At 42.6% G+C, this 23,413-nt stretch overlaps 1 protein-coding gene and 1 pseudogene across 1 annotated transcript; one reads left to right on the forward strand and one right to left on the reverse strand.

Moving 5' to 3' along the window:
• The first annotated feature begins 628 nt into the window (after positions 1-628).
• Positions 629-12,948, forward strand: LOC126992410 (neogenin-like). Its single transcript, XM_050851148.1, has 6 exons — positions 629-833; positions 1,614-1,757; positions 4,235-4,358; positions 9,542-9,786; positions 11,959-12,107; positions 12,805-12,948. The coding sequence occupies exons 3-6, from the start codon at positions 4,279-4,281 to the stop codon at positions 12,946-12,948; spliced, it is 618 nt and encodes a 205-aa protein (XP_050707105.1). The 5' UTR covers positions 629-833; positions 1,614-1,757; positions 4,235-4,278.
• Positions 2,557-3,784, reverse strand: LOC126992413 (signal transducer and activator of transcription 5B-like; annotated as a pseudogene).
• Positions 12,949-23,413: the final 10,465 nt, after the last annotated feature.

Genomic DNA, 23,413 nt, shown 5'->3' on the forward strand with positions numbered 1-23,413 from the left:
GTGGGGGGGTCCACTCACACAGCTCTCCTTGACAGAGTGGAGTCAAAGGCTCTTCGTCTCATCAGCTCTCCTCCTCATACTGATAGTCTTTTACCTCTCAAATTCCTCCGCCATGTTGCCTCTCTTTCTATCTTCTATCGATATTTTCATGCTGACTGCTCTTCTGAACTTGCTAACTGCATGCCTCCCCCCCTTCCGCGGCCCCGCTGCACACGACTTTCTACTCATACTCATCCCTATACTGTCCGAACCCCTTATGCAAGAGTCAACCAGCATCTTCACTCCTTCATCCCTCACGCTGGTAAACTCTGGAACAATCTTCCTTCATCTGTATTTCCTCCTGCCTACGACTTGAACTCTTTCAAGAGGAGGGTATCAGGACACCTCTCCTCCCGAAATTGACCTCTCGTTTTGGACACTCCTTTGACCTCTGTTCAGGAGCAGTGAGTAGCGGGCTTTTTTTTATATTTTTCTTTACGCCCTTGAACTGTCTCCTTAGCTGTAAAAAAAAAAAAAAAATAAGGGATTTGGACAGCATCGGGATGAGCTTGAGTAGAACGGAAGTTTGAAGGCTGGGTCAAGCCAGGCTGGGTCAGGTGTGGCATCTTTGGATAGGTTAGGACGGGGAGTGGAGAGTGATGAAAAGAATTATGATGCTAGTAAATGATTAACAAATGAATACTGTCTTAAGTTTCCTACCAACTTTCCTTAGCCGGGCCTCAGACAGTGACTGCGGGGTGCAGCAGGAGGCGCTAACTCTCCCCTACCTGCTGTTTGTCGCGCTGAACATTGGCCCGGCGCTTGTGGCTGCCTTCCTCGGCTCTTATGTGGAGGTGAGTGTGTCCGGATATGCCTTGTTGGAGTAGACACAAGTTGAGTTAAGTCTTGTGTTGATCTTTTGAGTTTAATGTGAGGGTTTGTGTGTCTGTATTTCTCTGTTTTACACTAACTCATCCCTGTGCTGCCAAATCCCGTATGCAAGAGTTAACCAGCTTCTTCATTCTTTCCTGCCCTTATTAAACCAACCAATCCCACTGTCCCCTCCTCTTCCTAACCTAACTCAGCCCCCCACACCTAACCCAGCCTAGCCTGACCCATCCTGCAAACTTTTTTTCTACTCTACCTCATCCCTATGCTGTCCAAATCCCTTATGCAAGAGTTGACCAGCTTCCTCACTCTCACCCCCTTCCTAACCTAACCCAGCCCCCCCCACACCTAAGCTAGCCTGGCCCGACCCATCCTACAAACTCTTTTTCTACTCTAGCTCATCTCAATGCTGTCCAAATCCCTTATGCAAGAGTTAACTGGCTTCTTCATTCTTTCACCCCCTTTCTAACCTAACCCAGCCTGGCCTGACCCATCCTACAAACTCTTTCTACTTTAGCTCTTCCCTATGCTGTCCAAGTCCCTTATGCAAGAGTAAGCAGCTTCTTCATTCCTTCATCCCTTGCAGCAGTACACAGGCTTTGAGTCAATGCTGTGTGATGCTGTTGCTCTCATGTGCCCAGCGATATCAAAAAGTAAGAAAACGTCACTAGCTCTGAAGCCACTATTTTGGGGACCATTCTGCGGCCCTCACTGACACTCCTTCCCTCCTCCCCTCCGCCTCACAGCCCGTGGCTGCCGGCAGTGGCATCCCGCAGGTCAAGTGTTACCTGAATGGCGCCAAGGTGTCCCGTGTGGTGAGGATCAAGACCCTGATGAGCAAGGCCGTGGGGGTGACCTTCTCTGTGCTGGGAGGCCGGGTCGTGGGAAAGGTGGGTGACTGAGCCGCAGAGAGAGAGAGAGAGTGTGTGTGTGTGTGTGTGTGTGTGTGTGTGTGTGTGTGTAAGTGGATGAATGGAAAGTCTCAGTTGAGTGTTCCTGATAGCAGACTAGCTCCATGGGTTGAGGCCAAAGGTCAAGTGATCCTTTCAGGTACCTGCAAATCATACTTAATTTCTTCCTAAACAAGAGCAAAGTGTTAAACCTGGCCCACAGAATTTTGTTAATTATTATTATTATTATTATTATTATTATTATTATTATTATTATTATTATTATTATTATTATTATTATGAAAAAATGGGATTGCAGCACTTATGAGCCTCCATCGGCACACTTGTATTCATATTAGCTAATACAACACCCAAAAGGAACTCCTACAAACACTGATAAACATTTACTAGGTTTATGACAGACAAATATGAGAAGATTTCTGTACTGTTTCTTAACATCCATTAGTTGTGAACAGCATGCAAATAATATTTTCCACCACGGACAAGTGTCCACTTTTCCAGTCAGTCCCTGTCTGTCACGCTGCCAAACACTGAGGACCACATGGAGGCTGAGAAGTCTGTGTCTGGCAGGCTTTCCAGGGTGTCAGGACAATCAGCAGGGTTGTTGTGGGGTGTTGAGACACATTGTCACTCCTATATTAAAACATTTTGTTAACCAAGTTCACATATTTGGCAAGGCTTTCCTAGGAGTTGTGAGCATTTCCAGGGGTGGTTTTATGAGCCCGGTGGTAGTTTGATCCATCTTCTGTAGCATGAACCTTAAAAAACACTCATTAGAACCTGATTGACCCCCTCTTTGACCTTCAGAAATAGCTGATGTGAGAAGCCAAAGTGTCTTATAATACCGAGCACAATGAGATGGCTTGGTGCTCACAGGAGGTGGATCTACGGCATCATGCCTTGGATACATTGCTTGTGGAGCACTGGGCTAGGATTCCCCTGACGTGCCCTGCTGCTGGGATGTTAAGAATTAGACGAGGCTTGACACACCCATTGTTGGCTGTGGTGTAGTACTTGCTGCTCTTTAGGTTCAGGTACAGGACGAATTGAAGGTCTGCTAGAGCACATGCCCCAGACTGTACCTTACCACCTCACCCAGCGGACAAAGGAGTTACTGGTACAAGGCTGAAGCAGGAATACCTGCCTCTGAACACAGTCTTTAGTGGTGTCTTCCATGCCATATTGCCTCCCCCAACTTCTGAGTCAGAGAAGCGCAGGAGCCCTAGGTTTGGAGTTTTGTATCATTTCCTCAGCCTGCGGGTGTCCCACAAAGCCCAAAGCTCTAAGGCTGTGCTCCTTGGTGACCTTCAAAGAACCACTCCCAAAAAGTTAAGTTCCGTCCTGACAGAGGCTCCTTGCAGAACCATGACCATGACATGTTAGTGAAATCTTGTACTTGAGAACTCCTGAATGCCTTTCCAGCTAAGAACTTTAGGTTGTCTTCTGTCAAGCCTCTTCCTGTGGCAGATTGGAATTTGGCATCAAACACGTCCAAAACCTGTGGCCATGGAACCTTCTGAGGCAGTGTGTGCGCCCTTGCTTGGCAAATGCATCATCCCAGCAGACTGTGGGCCAAGCATGAGGCTCCTGGCTGCCATGAACACTGCAGGCAGTGACACACTTGGAACACCACCTCACCAACACTGAACTGTGCCTGGAAGAGTAGGGAAAACTTGTCATCCAGAACTGAGTCCGCGCCCTTCTTCTCAGCTCTCTTTATTTTCATGTCTCGGAAACTAAGGGAGAGCTGCCTTGAGCCCTGGTGATGCTCCATGCTGCCAGTATTGTTGAGAATTTCCCCTGACATTTCAGCTTTGCTCATTGTTGAGGAGAGCATTGGCCGGGGCCTCACTCATGATGGGCAGCCTCACCTGAGGTGGGTCGTGGTCACTTGCCACCCACCACTAGACGCACACTTGATGAGAATCTGGTGTTTGGCTTCATGACGTGATGTTTGTTCAGTACTGGAGAGCAAAGGACTCACTCCTGTTCTTGACACAACTGCCTGAGGTAATCTGATGTTTCTTGGGGCGGCGAGGCAGGATGTGTGTGTGTGTGTGTGTGTGTGTGTGTGTGTGTGTGTGTGTGTGTGTGTGTGTATTTACCTAGTTGTGTGTGTGTGAGAGAGAGAGAGAGAGAGAATATTCCATATCATAGTTTATACTTTTTAGTTAAATTTTTTTCAGATTAATCTTATATATTTATATATATATATATATATATATATATATATATATATATATATATATATATATATATAGAGAGAGAGAGAGAGAGAGAGAGAGAGATAATAGATAGATAGATAGATAGATAGATAGATATATTATTTTTTTTTGTGTGTGTGAGATCTTGTTATTAAAGCAGCGTAGTGTCCACAGGTATTAAACTTGGCCCTTCCTGGCCATTTATTTACCAGTGGTATTTGCTGGAAATCACCTCCATTCTTTTTTCCATAGGTCAGGTCGTGGGCAAGGTCTGTGGCCGTGAGCTGACCACCAAGATGCTGCTGCCCACGGTGCCGGCCATGGCCAAGGGCAGGGTGGCCAGGACTACAGATGATGGGCCACTCCTAGACAAAGAGTAAGAGGGAGCATGAAGGGCTGCAAGGGTTTGTTCAGGATGGAAGGCGAGGGAGAGAGAGTGAAGGGAAGGGAAGGACAGCTTAGGGAAGACTAACACAGGAAGATCAAAGAGAAGGATATCATGTGTGTGTGTGTGTGTGTGTGTGTGTGTGTGTGTGTGTGTGTGTATTTACCTAGTTGTAGTTTTACAGGCCAGGGCTTTACGCTGGTGTGGTCCCGTCTCCGTATCTACACTCATCCAACTTTTCCTTGGCACACTCCTCGCCAATACTACATCCTCACTTAGTCTGTTCCAAAGCTCTATATTTCTTTGCAGGAAGCTATATTTCTTTGTGTCTCTCAAGCATCTTCCCTTCCTCAATTTTTTACTGTCCTCTTGTGTTCCTGGCGGTAATTTCCTCTTTTAGTAGTAACTCCTCGTTGTCTACTTCTTACATTTTGTTCAATAATTTGTAGGTTTGTATTAGGTCTCCCCTTTCTCTTCTTTGTTCTAGTGTTGGTAGGTCCATTTCCTTTAGTCTTTCCTCATGTGTCAATCCCTCCAGCTCTGGAACCATTTTTGTATTCTTTCTAGTTTCTTTATGTGTTTCTTCTTATGGGGAGACCACACTGCCTCTGCAATTCCAACTTTGGTCTGGTCATGGTGATAATTAACCTTCTCATCCTATCCATGTAGTGGAATGCTAATCCTATATTTCTCACCATGTTATACGTATCACCGAATATCCGATTAACATGACTCTCTGGCTGTTTGTTATCTTGCATTGTTACTCCCAGATTTCTCTCTTCGTGTACTTTCTTTAATGTTTCACCATCTTCCATTTTATATGTCCATTTTGGTCTTCCTTCTCTTTTTCCCATTTCCATAACATGACATTTTTTTCACATTGAATTTCATCTCCCATTCCATAGTCCACTTCCAAATCTTGTTTAGGTCTTCTTGCAGAATTACAGTCTTTATTGTTTCTTACATGTGTGTGGGTGTGGGTGTGGGTGTGGATGTGGGTGTGTCTGTCTGTCTGTGTGTGTGTGTGTGTGTGTGTGTGTGTGTGTAATTCACCTCTTGGTCTGCTGCGGGTCTCTCTCGAGACAGCCAGCCGTTCCCCTACGGAGGAACACAGAGCTCATGGTACTGATCTTTGGGTAGGACTGAGACCACTCACACACAACACACCGCGACAACGAGGTCACAACTCCTTGCCTGACGTCGCGTACCTACTCACTGCTAGTTGAACAGGGGCTACACGTGAAAGAAGATAAACCCAACTTATCTTCACCCGGCTGGGGAATTGAACCCCGGTCCTTCTGGTTGTGAGCCAGACGCTCTACCTCTGAGCTACCGGGCCGTGTGGGTGTGTGTGTTTATGTGTGTGTGTGTGTGTGTGTGTGTGTGTGTGTGTGTGTGTGTGTGTGTGTGTATATTTACCTTGTTGTGACAGGAAAAGAGCTACCCTTGCGCTGTCCCGTCTCCATATCCTCTTATCCAACTTTTTCTTAAAATCATGAATGCTTCTTGCACAAACCACCTCCTCCTCCAGTCCATTCCACAGCTCAATGCTTCTGTTTGGGAAGCTAAACTTTTTCACATCTCGCCTACACATGGTCGCCCTCAACTCCCCATGTTCTCTCGTTTCTCTCTCGCTCCACACACACAGGTTCTCTCTGTCCAGATTCTCCACCCCACTCGCCACCCTGTACACCGCTATCAGGTCTCCTCTCTCTCTCTCTTCTTCTCTCCAGGGTTGTGAGCCCCATGCTATTGAGTCTCTCCTCGTAAGTCCGATCACTAAGTTCCAGAACTACCTTAGTTGCCACTCTCTGCACTCTTTCCAGCTTTCTTATGTTCTTCTTTTCGTGAGGAGACCAGACCACTGCTGCATACTCCAACCTTGGCCTTATCATTGTAACTATTATTTTCTTCATCATCTCCTCGTCCAAAATACACAAATGCTGTCCTTATGTTATCCTGTTGATGTGTTTGTCCGGTGACATGTTCTCTGAGACAGTCACTCCCAAATCTTTTTCTTCCACTCCTCTGCATATTATCTCACTTCCCATCTTATAATTGTATTCACATCTTCTACCACTCCTACCAAACTCTTTTTTTTTTACATTTCCCAAGGTTGTTCTATCTGCCATGTACCACTCCACTCCCATATTTTGTCCAGGTCCCTCTGCAATGCCTCACAGTCCTTCACATCATTGACTCGTCTCAATAGCTTTGCATCATCTGCAAACAAACTCACATAGCTGGTCACTCCCTCCACCATATCATTTATATAAACAGCAAACATTATTGGCGCCAGCACTGAGCCTTGTGGGACCCCACTCCTCACTGGGCACCAGTTGGAAACCTTGTCCTTGATTATTGTCCTCATTTCCCTGTTAGTTAGAAATGTGTGTGTGTGTGTGTGTGTGTGTGTGTGTGTGTGTGCGTAATTCACCATGATCTCATCACACAATAGACTCAGGATTGTCCGTCACTACCTTCCCCGAGAAGGCATGAAGCTCATAAGTGACAGATCTCTGCATAGAGTTTAGAGCCCCCCCTGGGGAGGAAGGGCACAGCCCCCGTTGATACGTGATACCCATTCAGTGGTGGGTGTAGAGGAGACTCAGGTTAGGGGAGGCTGCCCATGGTGCCCACTCTGGCCAGGACTCGGCCCTGGAGAGAGCCCTGGAGCTGGTCAGCCAGTCTGTGGGCAGTGCTGAGCCTTACTCCCCCAGCCTCGTGGCTCAAGAGGCAGGAAATGGAGAATTCTGGACTAGTTTCATATACATTAAAAAGTGGTTATGCTACTAAGTATCTCTGTAGTATCTTGTACAGGGAAGGTGTCCTCAGTTTTCAAGGCATTACAATAAAACAAAACATCAGCTGTTTGCCTTGCAAGGAAGAATGGTTTTGCTGCATGTGATGAACCTGTAAATATTCCCACAAGCAGTGTATGGCATGACAAATAGCATTGACCAATTCCCTGCCCGGCTGACAAGACTCATGCTTGGTTTCTCTCCTCACAGGCGGCGGGGAAGAGGATGGTTAAGACACCTTGTGCATGTTAATACTCTCTCATACTTGTGCCAAGGCCTAACACTGTGTGGCCAACACTCTCAGCAGGGGCTTTGTCTTGTGATGTATGTTGTTCATTTTGTATTTTATTCTTTGTAGCTGTGTGAACTGCCTTAAAGTGAGTATTTATGCTCACTTTCATGACAAGAAAATGTTTTATGTTGCTGGCTGCCACAGGCTCTATACAATCATGAGTTGTTCATCAATCCACAGGAATATTTTATTGGCTTTACATTTTTTACATTATAGTTTGCTGGAATGTTCTCTTCCCTGCCTGGTGCTCAGCCTTCATCATTTCAGAGGCTGACTGATTGAAGGAAGGAAGTGGGTACTGAATTCAGTACTGTTTGCTGTTGACACGGTGCTCATTGCAGAAAATGAAAGTGACCTACAAAACTTGGTCACTGTTTTTGACAGTGTCTGTAACAAGAGCAAGAGAAAGCTGAAAGTAAATGTCAACAAAAGTAAAGTGATGGTTTCTGAAAAGTGAGGTTGTAGATTTTGTATGCCCATATAGAGTGGAATTGAATGTGAAAAAGAATGCAAAATAATTTTGAATTTTGAAGAACACAAAGACACAAAGAAAGAACAAACAACAGCAGACCTGCTGGTCCTTACGAGGCTGTTTGTGACAAGCTACACTAACTATCTAATCAAAGGTGGAAGATGAAGGACAGCAAAGGCGAAGGCTCTTCCCCACCCCCCCATTCCCTCCAGCCAAACCTGGCAGGAAATGAAAAAGAACCATGCAGCATGGAAAAACTGCATGGAAATTATGTAGGAAAGAGGAAAGAACTACCATTACTGCTACCACTAACCGGGCGATAAAAGCGGACAAGGACACCAGTATTCGAAATAACTTAACGTTATTACGACAATGAGTAATATCTTAGTTTCTGGTTGGATTCAAAACACTTGTCTAATCTATTATTGAAGGCCATAACTGTTGTACTATCAACGACATCACAGGGTAGAGAGTTCCAACCTTAACAACTCGATTGAAGAAGTGTTTAGCTTCGTGTGACGAGAATCTTTTACCACTTATCTTCAAATTGTGATTTCTTCTTGTTCTATTTTGATCGATCAACTGTAAAGTAATCTTCCGCATTAAATGATGAAGGTCAATGAGTTTAAGTACCTTGGATCAGTTATGTGCAAGCATGGTGGTACGGAGGGAGAGATAAGAGAAAGGGCATTGCAAGGAAGAAGGGTGGTAGGGTCTTTGGGACGAATCATGAATGGCAGAAGTGTGAGCATGGAGGTAAAGAGGGATTTGAGAGATACAATAATAGTACCAACCCTCACATATGAAACGTGGGCCTGGAATGAAAGTCAGAGATCTAGAGTGCAGGCAGTGGAAATGACTTATTTGAGGAGTGCTTGTGGTATGAGTAGATTGGATGGAATGAGTAATGAAAGTGTGTACGAGCGTTTTGGAATGTGTCACAGGGGTGAAGGGAAGAAGTGTGGAGTGGTGGAAGAAGTGAAGCGACAGACCTTAAAGTGGTTTGGCCACATGGAGCGAATGGAGGAGAGTAAGATGACCAGAAGGGTGTATGTGAGTGAGATAGAGGGAGGGAATGCTGGAGGACGACCTTCAGTGAAATGGAGTGATAGGGTGCAAGAGTACGTTAGGAAGAGGGGGGGAATATCTTTGAGAAACTTTGAGCAGGCAAGGAGGGAGTGTCTGGATAGAGAAAGGTGGAAGCTCTTCTGCCGTCGCCATCCCCTGCTGGGAGCTCCATGGAGCAGGCGTCGATGAAATGATGATGATGACTGAGAGGGGTATTTTGATGTGTCTTGAGAGCTTGGATAACAGTGACTGAGGGAGAGATTTCAGAATCAAATAAATATATACCCATTACTTTTTTTTTAGTGTGTGTGTGTGTGTGTGTGTGTGTGTGTGTGTGTGTGTGTGTGTGTGTGTGTGTGTGTGTGTGTGTTGTATAAGTATATGGTAAGTGTTGCAGCAGGCTTATTGTAATGGACTGTTTTTGTTGGTATTTATTTTTTCCCTTGAGCTGCTTCCTCTACTGTAAAAAAAGAAAAATTGTGACAAACAGCAATTAGATACAAAACTCACTTGCTTACCGTACCTTTCTGCCTTTCCTCAGGGACCTGGACACACTGTTCTGCGGCACCAGCAGCAGCAGCCTGCACATCCATGGCCTGCAGGAGGAGGACGAGGGGACGTACAGGTGCTGGGCGGAGAACAGGGACCTGGACACACTGTTCTGCGGCACCAGCAGCAGCAGCCTGCACATCCATGGCCTGCAGGAGGAGGACGAGGGGACGTACAGGTGCTGGGCGGAGAACAGGGAGGACTCGCTCGACGCCGTGGCCCACATACAGGTCCAAGGTGAGACAAAACTATGACATATATATTTTTTTACAGCAATGAAAGCGTTCAAAGGCAAAAAAACAATGAAAACAATAAAGCACTGCTCCTATAAAGAAAAAAATGAGAGGTTAATATTGGGTGTAGAGGTCATAGGCAGGAGGAAATACAGACACATGATGGCTGTTCCAGAGTTTACCAGTGAAAGGGATGAAAGAATGAAGATGCTGGTTAACTCTTGTGCTTTGTGTGAATAAAGTTTGGCATGGTAAAAATCTTAGTGATTGTGAATTATATGTTTGTCATTGGGGATGAAGTCATGAAATGGATGGTCAAGATATGTGAAGTAGCATGGGGGGGGGGCAGCAGACTGGACGAAAGCCATCACTGTCCCAGTTTACAAGGCGAAGGGCAGGAGAGGGGAATGTGGGAGCTATAGAGGTATAGGTCTCCTGAGTATACCCGGAAAGGTATATGGAAAAATCATAATAGAGAGGGTGCAAAGACTTACAGAAGAGAAAATCAGTGAAGAACAAGGAGGCTTCAGGAAGGGAAGGGGATGTGTGGATCAGATATTTGCCTTCAGGATGGAAGTAGAAAAAATAATAGTAAAAGGAAAGAAACTATACGCTGCCTTCATGAATATGGAAAAAGCTAGAGCTAATACAGTCTCTCTATATGATGATGCATCTGCATGTGTCAAAATTACTGGAGAAACAAGTGAACATTTTGAGATAAAAGTGGGCTTAAGACAAGGGTGCGTCATGTCACCAGGGTTATTCAACATTTATATGGATGGTGTCATTAGAGAAATGAAGGGCAAAGTTGGAGAAGATGGAGTAAGACTGTTCAATGAGGGAAGGAAGTGGGTACTGAATTCGATACTGTTTGCTGATGACACGGTGCTCATTGCAGAAAATGAAAGTGACCTACAAAATTTGGTCAGTGTTTTTGATAGTGTCTGTAACAGGAGAAAGCTGAAAGTAAATGTCAACAGAAGTGAAGTGATGGTTTGTGAGCGAAATAGAAGTGAGGTTGTAGATTTTGTATGCCCATATAGAGTGAGAATTTAATGTGAAAAAGAATGCAAAATAATTTTGAATGGTGAAGAAATGGAGGAGGTCAATGAGTTTAAGTACCTTGGATCAGTTATGTGTAAGCATGGTGGTATGGAGGGAGAGATAAGAGAAAGGGCATTGCAAGGAAGAAGGGTGGTAGGGTCTTTGGGACGAATCATGAATGGCAGAAGTGTGAGCATGGAGGTAAAGAGGGATTTGAGAAATACAATAATAGTACCAACCCTCACGTATGCAAGTGAAACGTGGGCCTGGAATGAAAGTCAGAGGTCTAGAGTGCAGGCAGTGGAAATGAGTTATTTGAGGAGTGCTTGTGGTGTGAGTAGAATGGATGGAATGAGTAATGAAAGTGTGTAGGAGCATTTTGGAATGTGTCACAGGGGTGAAGGGAAGAAGTGTGGAGTGGTGGAAGAAGTGAAGCGACAGACTTTAAAGTGGTTTGGCCACATGGAGCGAATGGAGGAGAGTAAGATGACCAGAAGGGTGTATGTGAGTGAGATAGAGGGAGGGAATGCTGGAGGACGACCTTCAGTGAAATGGAGGGATAGGGTGCAAGAGTACGTTGGGGAGAGGGGGGCAAAATCTTTGAGAAACTTTGAGCAGGCAAGGAGGGAGTGTCTGGATAGAGAAAGATGGAAGCTCTTCTGCCATGGCCATCCCCTGCTGGGAGCTCCTAGGAGCAGGCATCCAGGAAATGATGATCATATGTTTGTCTCCGTTACTAGTATTGAAAATGGTATAAGAAAGACTATTCATATCTTTGTGGTTTGAGTATATAAAGTTTGGCATTGTGAAAGGTTAGCATTTGCCAGTTATCGTTAAGTTAGGTTAGGTTAGATGTTTGTCTCAGTACTAAAGTGTTTTCAGTGATATAACAAAGACTGCATATTTTTTTGTGATTTGTGTGGATAAATTTTGCCATTGTAAAAATCTTAAGTGTTTGTCAATCATTAAGTTCCTCTCAGTTACTAGAGTGGTAAAAATGTTGAAAATGGAATAACAAAGACTAGCAATATTTTTGCGGTTTGAGTGTATAAAGTTTGGCATAGTAAAAATCTTAGTGTTCTTCAGTCATCATGTTTCTCTCAGTTACTAAAGCTTGAAAATTGTGTGACAGTTGCTCCGAGGTTTCTGAGGCAGCCGGCCAACGCTCTCGCCTATGAGAAGGAGAACGTGGAGCTGGAGTGCAGCGTGTACGGCCAGCCAGAGCCCTCGCTCCACTGGCTCAAGAACGGCGAGCTGCTGGTGGAGACGGAATACCTTCAGGTGAGCCGGACTTCTGTGGCGGTGTGGAAATTTATCGCTGTTACAGGTTTAAAAGGACAGAGATATGTAGATTCATAAGATAGATAGATTGGTGGATACATACATACATACATAAGGGGAAAGGAATGTAAGGCCCTAAATCAGTGGTTCTTAACCTGGGGGGTGCACCCTCTGAGGGGGAGCACAGTAATTTCCAGGGGGGGTGCGAGCCCTAGGGGAAAACTAGGAATTTCTCTAATTATATTTGCTATTCTCTTACCAAGAGCGTGGGCTAATATTGAGAAGTTTATGAACAAATGCAAAAGTATCGCCATTACTTCAGTTTCCTATAGTCTACTTAGGGCTTGCCAGTTTCTTTAACATCTGTAAGGAAATTTTATTGCTAGATGCAAGGGGGCGTGGAGGGAAGGACTACTTCCTGGAAGGGGCGGGGAAGTAAAAAGGTTAAGAACCACTGCTCTAAATGGATGCATAAGGTATGTAAAGAGATACATCAGAATCCATAAGGTTCCATGCATAAGGTTCTAAAGAGATAAGTAAAGGAAAAGGGATACAAGGTTCTAAGTAGATACATAAGGGATTTCAGTAGATAAGGGATATAAGGCTCTATGCAGGGAGATAAATATAAGGCTGTCAATAGCTACACAAAACACAGCTGTGTTGTGTTAGGTGTGTGTAATGCCAAGCCTCCCTGTAGAGTGTGAGCGGCAACAACCTGCAGATCCTTGGCCTGGTGCGCCAGGAGGACTCCGGCGCACAGCTCGCCGGGGACGCCCAGCTGTGTGTCCTTGAGTCAAGTAAGTGGCGGTGCCGTGCGGGGCAGACACTGTTCACACTGTAGCCCTTTGTTTGCATTCATGAGTACTGATGTAGTGTTGTCTGCATTGGACACAGGCAGTGACTAGTCCAGATAATTCCAGGTTGCTAATAAGCCCAGACGCAAACATTTACAAGGTTACTGAATGTATTCCAATGTTTCTGGCGGGCAGCTGCAGCCGCTGGTACAGACGCTGCAGTTTTAAAAAGTGTACATTACCCAAGTTATTGATGTTGATGCATGTGATTTTCTTAGCATGGCTGTAAGCATAACCCTTTGTTGTGTTTATTATTCCTTGAAGACTGAATAAAATGCATAGATTACACTGTGGGCAAAGCACACGTCTCCAGTAATGTGTTCATATTTGATTGTCCTGAAGTTTGGAGATATCAAAGCCGGTGCTGAGAGTTACTGACTCACTAAAATGTGATTTACCCGAGAATGACTATTTTGTTGTGGTATTTTGATAATAAGTTGTCTGGGCTCACCTTCAGGGAGGAGCAGCATGCCCCCACCCACGCACAAGGCAGGTCACAGACACAGTAAGTGGGGCAGCTCAGGCACACCACTACTACTACTACTCCTTGTTTTCAATACTTAGAATGTCTGCTCATTGTTGACACAGCTTGTTTACAGCATTTGCCTTCTCTTGGTGTGGGCCTTGACAGTCACTGTGCCTACTAGTCTTTATGCTGTTCACAATAATTATTCCTGGGATACTCAGTCCTCTACAAGCAGGAAGGATCACTCAGGTCAGAACCAAAGGACACAACCTGGGAATATTTATTGCATAAAAAATTCAACACAATACTACTACTGTTAAGATGTATTTAGCAAATACAGAGTTATCCAACTGCCATTCCAGTGATTATAAAGAAATAATAACATTTTAGCGAGTACATATACAACATTTCATCAAAAGTAAGTAATTCACACATCACTTTCCTCCCTTCACTGCAGAGAACGCGTCCAGAACGTGAGTGCAGCTCCTCCAGCGAGGTAAGTTATGAATACAAGACCCAGATCAGCGACCTAAGTCCCGGAGTAACTACATGGTGCGGGTGGCGGCCACACCTCCGGCGGCCTGGTGGGCGCCTCCATACGAGGTGCGGGTGTTCACCAAGCCGGACCTGGACCTGCCCTCCGCCTCAGAGTCTGAAAGTTGTCTCCACCTCACCCACCAGTCTGGAGGCCACTTGGTCGCCGCCCGTACTGGCCAAAACGCCCATCACGGGATACACCATGTTCTATACGCAGGTGTGGACGGCCTTATAGAACTGTGTGCTAAATGTGGAGTCTCAGTTGCCTAACAAAAGTCTCCCCATATCCTTGTGTGTCATTAGTGACCTTCCTTTGAGTAGAGGGTGACCATAGCCGTGTGTTTGTACAAGTCCCAGTGTGTATCTTAACCATTGTCTCCCTTGTAGTTTTCTCCTCAGGTTGGGTCAGCAGAAGAACACGAAGTAAAGGTCACTGGTACGTCACATGACCTCCAAGGCCTGGACCAGTTCACTGAGCACAGCGTGTGGCTCACCGCCGTCAACAGTAATGGCGGGGGAGACGCCACCCGGAGGTCACTGCCAGAACCTTCTCAGACGTGCCCTCAAAGGAGCCTCAGAATGTGAGCGTTGAGGCTGCCAGCTCAAGGGTGAGTTGTGGAAGGCTTCCAAGGCAAAGATACATTGTGAAACTCGTTTTTAAATAGCTTTCTGCTCTGTTCGTTTCCTTCACATCATCTCTACAAGTTGCACATTCATTGTTTCAGTATTTTGAACCCTTGCACATTCATTATATTTGACCCGTCTGCTGCGATTGGCACGGATTTGGCCTTCACTGGTAGCCTGAAAACATTTACTCCCATGTCTTTCCCTGGCTCTGTGGTGGATAGTGGAGTGTATCCAATGTGGCATTGGTGCAGGATATCCCTCCCAAGCTGCAGGACTTTACATTTTCTCCACTGAATTGTAGCAGCCGGTTTGTGTTCCATTCCTGTAGCTTGGTGAGGTCTTCTGGTAGGAAATCCACAGTCAGGGGGTTAAGTTGAAGCATTCATGGCCTCACACAATGTTCAAACTTTTTAAGATTGTATTTTGATGATTTATCGTATAACTTTTTTCCCTCACGGCCTTTCCTTCAGAGCCTCATCATCTGCTGGGAGCCTCCGCTGGCCGAGCACCAGAATGGGATCATCACCAGCTGCAAGATCCACTACAAAGAGCGCGGCGAGTCAGGTTCCTCAAGACCAAAGCCACAGACGGAAACAGACGACTCTTTGCCCTCAAGAAAAGCACCACATACTCCATAAAGGTTTAACCTGTCTGCTGCGATTGGCACAGATTTCACATTCACTGGTAGCCTGATAACATACAGTCCCTGGTCTTTCTCTGCCTCTGTGGTGGATAATGGAGTGTTTCCCATGTGGTATTGGTGTGCTGGATATCTCTTCACTGGTAGCCTGATAACATACAGTCCCTGGTCTTTCTCTGCCTCTATGGTGGATAGTGGAGTGTTTCCCATGTGGTATTGGTGTGCTGGATATCCCCTCACATGGTGCAGGACTTACCTTTTCTTCATTGAATTGTAGCCACAGATACTTTTTGTTCTCGCTGTTCATTTCCCATTTCCTTCTGGTTCTCCTCCTCCTCCTCCTGTAACCCTCTTTTTCCTGTCCCTACTGATCATGTTCTCTTTTTTCCTCTTGCTGTTCCTGTGTTCCCGCCCTGCCAAATATTCTCCCGCGTCCTGCTTCTCGGCATTTCCTTGAGCAGGTTAGTGCAGAGAGCGTATACAGCTTAGGGTCGGAGAGGCTTTGACGGAGCTCAACCAACGTAATGTACAGACTGAAGCGACACAGCGCCACAAAGAGAGCCCACGAGACCACAATTACACACTGTACATATATAGCATAAACTTGGGCGAGGCTGTGGATTTTGATGCAGCGGATGTACATTTTGATCCAATGACCCTGATAACCTAAAACCGGTGAATGTATAGGAGGCGAAGCTACACACGCACACACACACACACACACACAATCACACAATACCCGTCAACATTACAAAGAGAAAGTATTCTTCCCATGATAAATACTGATTAAAAAGTCTTGTGTGTGTGTGTGTGTGTGTGTGTGTGTGTGTGTGTGTGTGTGTGTGTGTGTGTGTAATTCACCTCGGCCTGATCACGAGTTGGACTCGGTCCCGCCAGCAGGTACCCTCCCGACGTGAACAAGTGCTCATCATCATCGATCTCTGGGTACTGCCAGGACCTCACACACCACACCCCCCATCCCCCTTGCTCAAGGGAGGACAGTAACCACTCCTTGTTAACAGAAAGAATCCGGCCTGATGGGGGCTCAAACCGCTGCCTGTTTGGCCGTAAAGCCTTGCAGCGCAGCGCTCTACCGATTGAGCTGTGTGTGTGTGTGCATGTGTGTGTGTGTGTGTGTGTGTGTGTGTGTGTGTGTGTGTGTGTGTGTGTGTGTGTGTGTAGCCTCGCCTCCTATACATTCACTCTGGTTTAGATTAGCAGCTGCTGCAGTCTGACTCGACTCGCTCTCCTGATCATTACTGCCGCAGGAAATGACATAACTGTCTTCTCCCACACTCTACCTTCTCTTCCTCGCTTTATTCTTCATTATTACCATTACCAGAAGCTTTATTACTCTGTTCCCCGCATAAGGAGGACGAGGGGACAGACACATGCGTTTGGCTTCCTGATGCAATACACTCTCTCTGCCACGGGACGTGACGGACGTGCTGGCTGTGTTCCTACATTTCCAGCATACACTACCCACACACTTACCATACTTCCCAGCCAGTGACATACACTGGCTCCGCAGGTATGATTCTCAAATTTTAAAGCGCTACAATACAATCAAACACCATGGACTGCCGTAAATAGCAGCATTTAACTTCTGGCTGCCTGACGTTCCAACACTCTCCCTGCACCAAAACAAACAACCCGACCCCGCTATACTGAACCAGCCTCCTTCAACTCCATACTGTCACATTTCTATCTCTCGCATTGTTTCTGCCGTCCAGTACTTTGTTTACAGAGTCAACTATGGTCGGCACAAGGAATAAGCCTGGTTCAGTGACGAAGGGGGTTGGCGATTCCGATGCATCAATCATGTCTTCCACATCAGCTGGGGGAGTTGGCGGACCCTCACAGCAGTCACCTCCCCTCACCATAAGCAGCATTATTCAGGACGACATCAGTGCACTTTCGGAGGAGAGTAAGATAATAGTGAACACTATCATAAAAGCGGTGCAACTAATCATGGACAAGAAAGATGAACACATTGATCAATTGAAAACAAAAATAGTTACCCTTGAAAACAGAGTAGCTAGACTAGAAAACCAAATAGATGACGTGAGTCAGTATGAAAGGAGGGACACCGTAATAATCAGTGGCCCTGCCCTTCCTCAAGAAACTAACAGTGAGAATGCAGCTGATGTAGTAGTGAATACTATCAAGGAAGCATTGAAAATAAATATATCCCGCAATGACATCAATGTAGCTCATAGACTTGGCAACAAAGTAAAACAGAACCAAAAGAAACCAATAATAATCAAACTCCATAGCCGCCAAAAGAAAAATGAAATTATGAGTGCCTGTGTCACAGTGAGACCTAACTTGTATGTCAATGAAAGACTTACTCCTAAACGCCTTTCCATCTTTAAAGCTATCTGGAACATCAGAAAACTCCATAGAGAACAGTTCCAACAATGCTACACTAGAGATGGTAAAATATATGTCATATTGAAGTGTTCAAACCTTAAACATGTCATAACAAATGATGAATCCCTCCAAACCTTCTTAGATAAATTCCCTGCACTCAGAGATGAAGCTTAGGTGAGCTTAATCAACTCCTATGCTGAATGCATTTACATTTTTCTAGAATGTTCCACTAGGTGTATATAATGCATTAATTGTTTACTTCCCCTTATTGTGTCACAACTGCATGGATATATGCACAGATTCTTTTGTATGGCACTATTACTGCTTCTTTTTCTTTTTTAATCGATTGATTTTTTTCTTATTGATTTTCTTTACTCTTTCTTTCCATATAACTTACAACAATCATATCTTCACAACAATTACAAATTCACCCTTATTTTTGGCACACTGCTATGGCCTTTATTTTTCCATGTTACCAGCACTTACAACAGCTCTTGTCACTATTGCTATTTTTACCACCACTACTACTACTACTACTACTACTACTACTCCTGTTACTACTACTTCAACTACTACTACTACTTCTACTACTACTATTACTACTACTACTATTGCTACTGCTGCTACTACTTCCACTACTACTACTACTACTACTACTACTACTACTACTACTACTACTACTACTACTACTACTACTTCTACTACTACTACTACCACCACACTGCCTACTATATTACTACACATTTTACTTTTCGCTATAGTGTCTTGCTTGTAATGCTATGCAGTCATTTATTAGTATGACAGCTTTACTAATTTTCAAGCGTTGCTATTATATGCCTGTCGGGTCAGTGTATGTATTTATCTGAAGTATTAATTGGAATATCTTATATTTTTATATATCTTTTTTCACTGTTTACTCTTTACATTTTTTTTTTTTTTTTTTTTTTATACTTATTCTTCTAATTTTCAATGGAGAATCTTTATGAATCACTTTATGATGATATTTTTGGTGACAATCAAATGGGTACAGATGATATTGGCACTGAGATCATAAGAGCAGTAAATGGCCATGCTAACCTTAACTCCCTTTCTAATTATTACAGTATTGAGGAATACAATTCACACACCAGTAATGTGTCACATCCTTGCCTCAACATCTTCCACCTCAATGTTAGATCCCTTCACAAAAATTTTGATAGTCTTTCCTCACTCTTTAAATGCTTCAATACCCCACCACACATTATTGCACTATCAGAAACTTGGTTAAAGGATTCAACCTCACATCTTTACGTCTTAGAAGGCTATGACGCTTATCACTCCAGTAGAGTTCATAGAGAACATGGGGGAGTTACTCTTTTCATTAACTCTGGCCTTCGAGCCATACCTATTCAACAATATACCTTTATTAGTGATGACATAGAGATATGCACTGTTATGTTAAAACTTTCAAGTAACTTCATATTTTCTGTTATATACAGACCGCACAGTAAGCATATTGGAGTGGAAGAATTCACACATATTTTACACAACATACTATCTCATGATCTTTTTAAAAACAACAACACTGTCCTACTTGGGGATTTTAACATTAATCTCCTAGAACATTCTTCCCATCAACCAACCAACCACTTTTTGAATTCTATGCAGACTTTGAATTATTTCCCACATTTCTCGTCCTACTAGATTTCCAGATAATCCTAACCTAGGTCAACCCTCACTCCTCGACCATATTTGGACTAACTTCACTCCATCTTCTACCTCTGGAATAATCCACTACCAATTATCTGACCACCTCCCCATATTCCTACATATTGCAGTAATCTCTGATCTTTGCACAAAGCATAAAATAGTCTATCGACACTTTAACAGACATCAACATAACCTGTTTACCACTAGTTTATCTGCAATCAATTGGAATGTTACACTTAATTCTAATGACATAAATGTAAACTTCAACAATTTTATGGAAACCTTAAATGAATTATATAACAAGCACTTCCCGAAAGTAGTTAAATTTGTAACTGCCAAACGATTGTCTAACCCATGGTTAACATCAGGAATACTTAACTCGATAAAATACAAAAGTAAATTATTTAAGATGTACAAATTAGGAATTGTCAATCACAACGCCTACAGATTATACCGCAACCATCTTACACGATTAATTAGAGGAGCTAAATATAATTACTACATTAGAATTTTCAGTAACTTTAGAAACAATACCAAGAAAATATGGCAAACCATCAATGAATTAGCAGGTCGACATAAACCCAAAACAATGATAACAACATTATCTCATAAAGATTCTACACTTACTAAGCCAGAAGAAATTGCTGAAGCTCTTAATGAACATTTCAGTGAAATTGCAGCCAGGCTCAATGATGCACTGCCTTCTGCTTCTAGAAATGCCACTGATTTCCTCCACGGAAATTACCAAAACTCAATGGTTATCCTACCAGTCACTTCTGCTGACGTGATGAATGTTATCAAGACTCTCAAAAGTAAAAACTCAAATGTTAATGAAATCTCAGCCCACATAATTAAACGTAATATTGAGGAAATTACTTACCCCATTGCATTGCTCTTTAATCAATCAATATCCACTGGCAAATTTACCTCTGATTTGAAAACTGCAAATATCACGCCAGTGCACAAATCTGGCCCCAATAGTGTGCCCAACAATTACCGCCCCATTTCCACCCTCTCTCCCTTCTCTAAAATACTTGAATTATTAATGAAAATAAATAGTTGCATATCTTGATAGCAAGAACATTTTGGGTAGATGCCAGTATGGCTTTAGGTCAGGTTCTAGCACTTATGATGCCCTCAGTATGTTTTCTTCTCATCTCTATTCTTCCCTTAACACTAAACAATCAGTCTTATCCATCTTTGTTGACTTCTCAAAGGCTTTTGATACCGTTAACCACATGATTCTACTCGACAAATTATATTTCTATGGTATACGAGGACCTCTACACTCCTGGTTTCAAGACTACCTAACAAACAGATCTCAGTGCACAATATATGATGGCCATAAGTCTTCCACTCGAAATATTTCTACTGGTGTCCCACAAGGGAGTGTTTTAGGGCCTATTTTGTTCCTTATATATATTAACGACATTACTAATATCTTCACCTCTGCCAACACCATCCTCTTTGCAGATGACATGACTTTGTATTTTACTGACTCTAATATTGAAACATTATTCCCACAAGCTAACCAAGACCTCAACAAATTATATAATTGGTGTTTAAGCAACAGACTCACAATTAATACTAATAAAACCTTTTATATGTTCTTTTCTAACAAAGTAAATGTTTACTTGCCAGACCTTAAAATCAATAATAACCTTATTAGTAGATCAACTAGTTTTAAGTTTTTGGGAGTTATGTTTGATGAAAACCTTAATTTCAAATCCCATATAAACAATATTTCGAATAAACTTTCAAGAAGCACTGCTATGCTATATCGTCTAAGAGATTTTATGCCTTGCGAAGTACTAAAAATCTTGTATTATGCAGTTATATACGCTCTCCTTCTGTACTGCAATCCTATCTGAGTACCACTTATGTCACCCACTTAACTAGTCTGAACTTACTACATAAAAAGATAATTCGAATTATCACAAACAGTTCTTACCTTGAACACACCACCCCTCTTTAAAAACACAAAAATCCTCAAACTACAAGATATCACTAAACTTTCTATTGCTACCTGTATGTACAAACATCAGATCAGTGCCTCACTCCCTACTCATCTATATCCCACTAGACACAGAGAGCAGTTCTGCCTTCCATCACATCGCCTTACTCTCTTTCGGCACTCCACTATGTACCAGGGACCTTTGATCTGGAATTCCCTTCCCCAGGATATAAAAAATGCTCCGTCTCTCAACATATTTAAAAACAAACTAAAGCTTCATCTGCTTGATACCTATTGATTGTTATCCAGTAAATTCCAATTTCTCATCAAGTCATATATAACGTCATCTCCCCCACACTTGTTCCGTAATGAATTACCCATTTATTCTGTCCTTCCCTCTATTATTATTATTATTATTATTATTATTATTATTATTATTATTATTATTGTAATATTATTATTATTATTATTATTATTATTATTATTATTATTATTATTATTATTATTATTATTGTTATTATTATCATTATTATTATTATTATTATTATTATTATTATTATTATTATTATTATTACTATTTCATTTTGCTTCATCCTATAATTCTGTATATAATTTCATTTGCTTCTTTGTACATTATTTTTTTTCTCTTTCTTTATTTTACTTTGGTTTATTATTTTTAATTATGATATTATTGATTTCGCCGAGCTTCCATTATGTATGTATATCCTACCACTGTTATATTTCTAACTAATGTTCAGTATTCTGTATTTTGTATGTTTTTTTTGTTCAAAGTTATATTTGCAATATTCCTTTTTTTTTTCTTATATATCTATTGTCTTCACTTTTGCCTGAAAAGCTTATGCTTATATAAAGGCTGGCCTCTAACAATACATACAACATATTATGTAACTGTACCTAATAGGCTATTAATAAATGTTTCAAATGTTTCAAATGTTTCAAGGGAAGCATGATAGCAAGAGAATATTGAGCTACACACAACTTTTACTACCATTATTATTGGCAAGATTGTCACGTGTAAGGAGGACGGGGAGGCAGGGACATGGGTTTGGCTTCCTGACACAACACGCATCATCAGAGGAAGCAAGGCAGCAAGCGAATAATGAGCAGCACACAACTATACGCATACAATTCCAGCACTGCCGCCAGGTAAGACCACGAGACTAACAATGAGGAGCCCAACAACATCGTTACGTCCGCATTGCATCGCTCCACATCTTATCCGCCCCCAGTTACCAGCGCATAGAAGCTCCTGCCCTTCCCCATTACGCGTATATCATTAGCCAAGCGAAAAGAAAGCCACTCCCTCCATCCCTTCAACTCCGGCTACATGTGATTGGCGGATTTTTGGGAAAAGATGGTGCTGGTTAATGGTATTTCCTTGGCTGGGGATATCCGCCAAGGTAACCTGAAGAGTTTTAGTGAAGGTACCATAAGGTTGAAGGCGGATTTTCTAATGGTAACAACAATAAGACTGACACTCGTTTACTCCTTTTCCTTCTGCCTCACCAACTACTTCTGTGAGAGTCTATCAATTGCCATATGTGTTTCTACCCCTCAATCTACATTCTATCTCACGTTAGTTCACCGCAGTATCACCAACGCCATCACCACATATATCAACAAACGCCACAACATACCAACATACCACACACCAACACATTCACTAAACACAAACCAGAAACTTCAAACCATCAACACACGTAAAGACAGACTTACTCCCTCATAAATGGACACTCGGCCTCGATTCATTATACAAATACGCTAATTATTCTAAGAAGCCTAAATTATTGGTAACGTTAAACCCGGTGTGTGTGTGTGTGTGTGTGTGTGTGTGTGTGTGTGATATATATATATATATATATATATATATAGATATATAGATATATATATATATATATATATATATATATATATATATATATATATATATATATATATATATATATATATATATATATATATATATATATATATATATATATATATATATATATATATATATATATTGATATATTGATATATATATTGATATATTTATTTTTGGCTTAATAGTTATATACATATTGGTAAATTACAAATGTAGTTTTTATTTTAAGCCAGGGCCATTAAGCCGAGGCTTTCTTAGGACCTGAAGACTCGTAAAGA

The sequence above is a fragment of the Eriocheir sinensis genome, unplaced genomic scaffold, assembly GCF_024679095.1.
Source record: "Eriocheir sinensis breed Jianghai 21 unplaced genomic scaffold, ASM2467909v1 Scaffold455, whole genome shotgun sequence".
Classification (NCBI taxonomy): domain Eukaryota; kingdom Metazoa; phylum Arthropoda; class Malacostraca; order Decapoda; family Varunidae; genus Eriocheir; species Eriocheir sinensis.

Excerpts from the sequence above, each read along its gene's own strand:
- LOC126992410 (XM_050851148.1), top strand. The coding sequence starts at position 4,279 with ATGCTGCTGCCCACGGTGCCGGCCATGGCCAAGGGCAGGGTGGCCAGG. Across the intron at positions 9,787-11,958 it reads GGCCCACATACAGGTCCAAG|TTGCTCCGAGGTTTCTGAGG; the intron begins GTGAGACAAAAC and ends ATTGTGTGACAG. Across the intron at positions 12,108-12,804 it reads TGGAGACGGAATACCTTCAG|AGTGTGAGCGGCAACAACCT; the intron begins GTGAGCCGGACT and ends GCCTCCCTGTAG.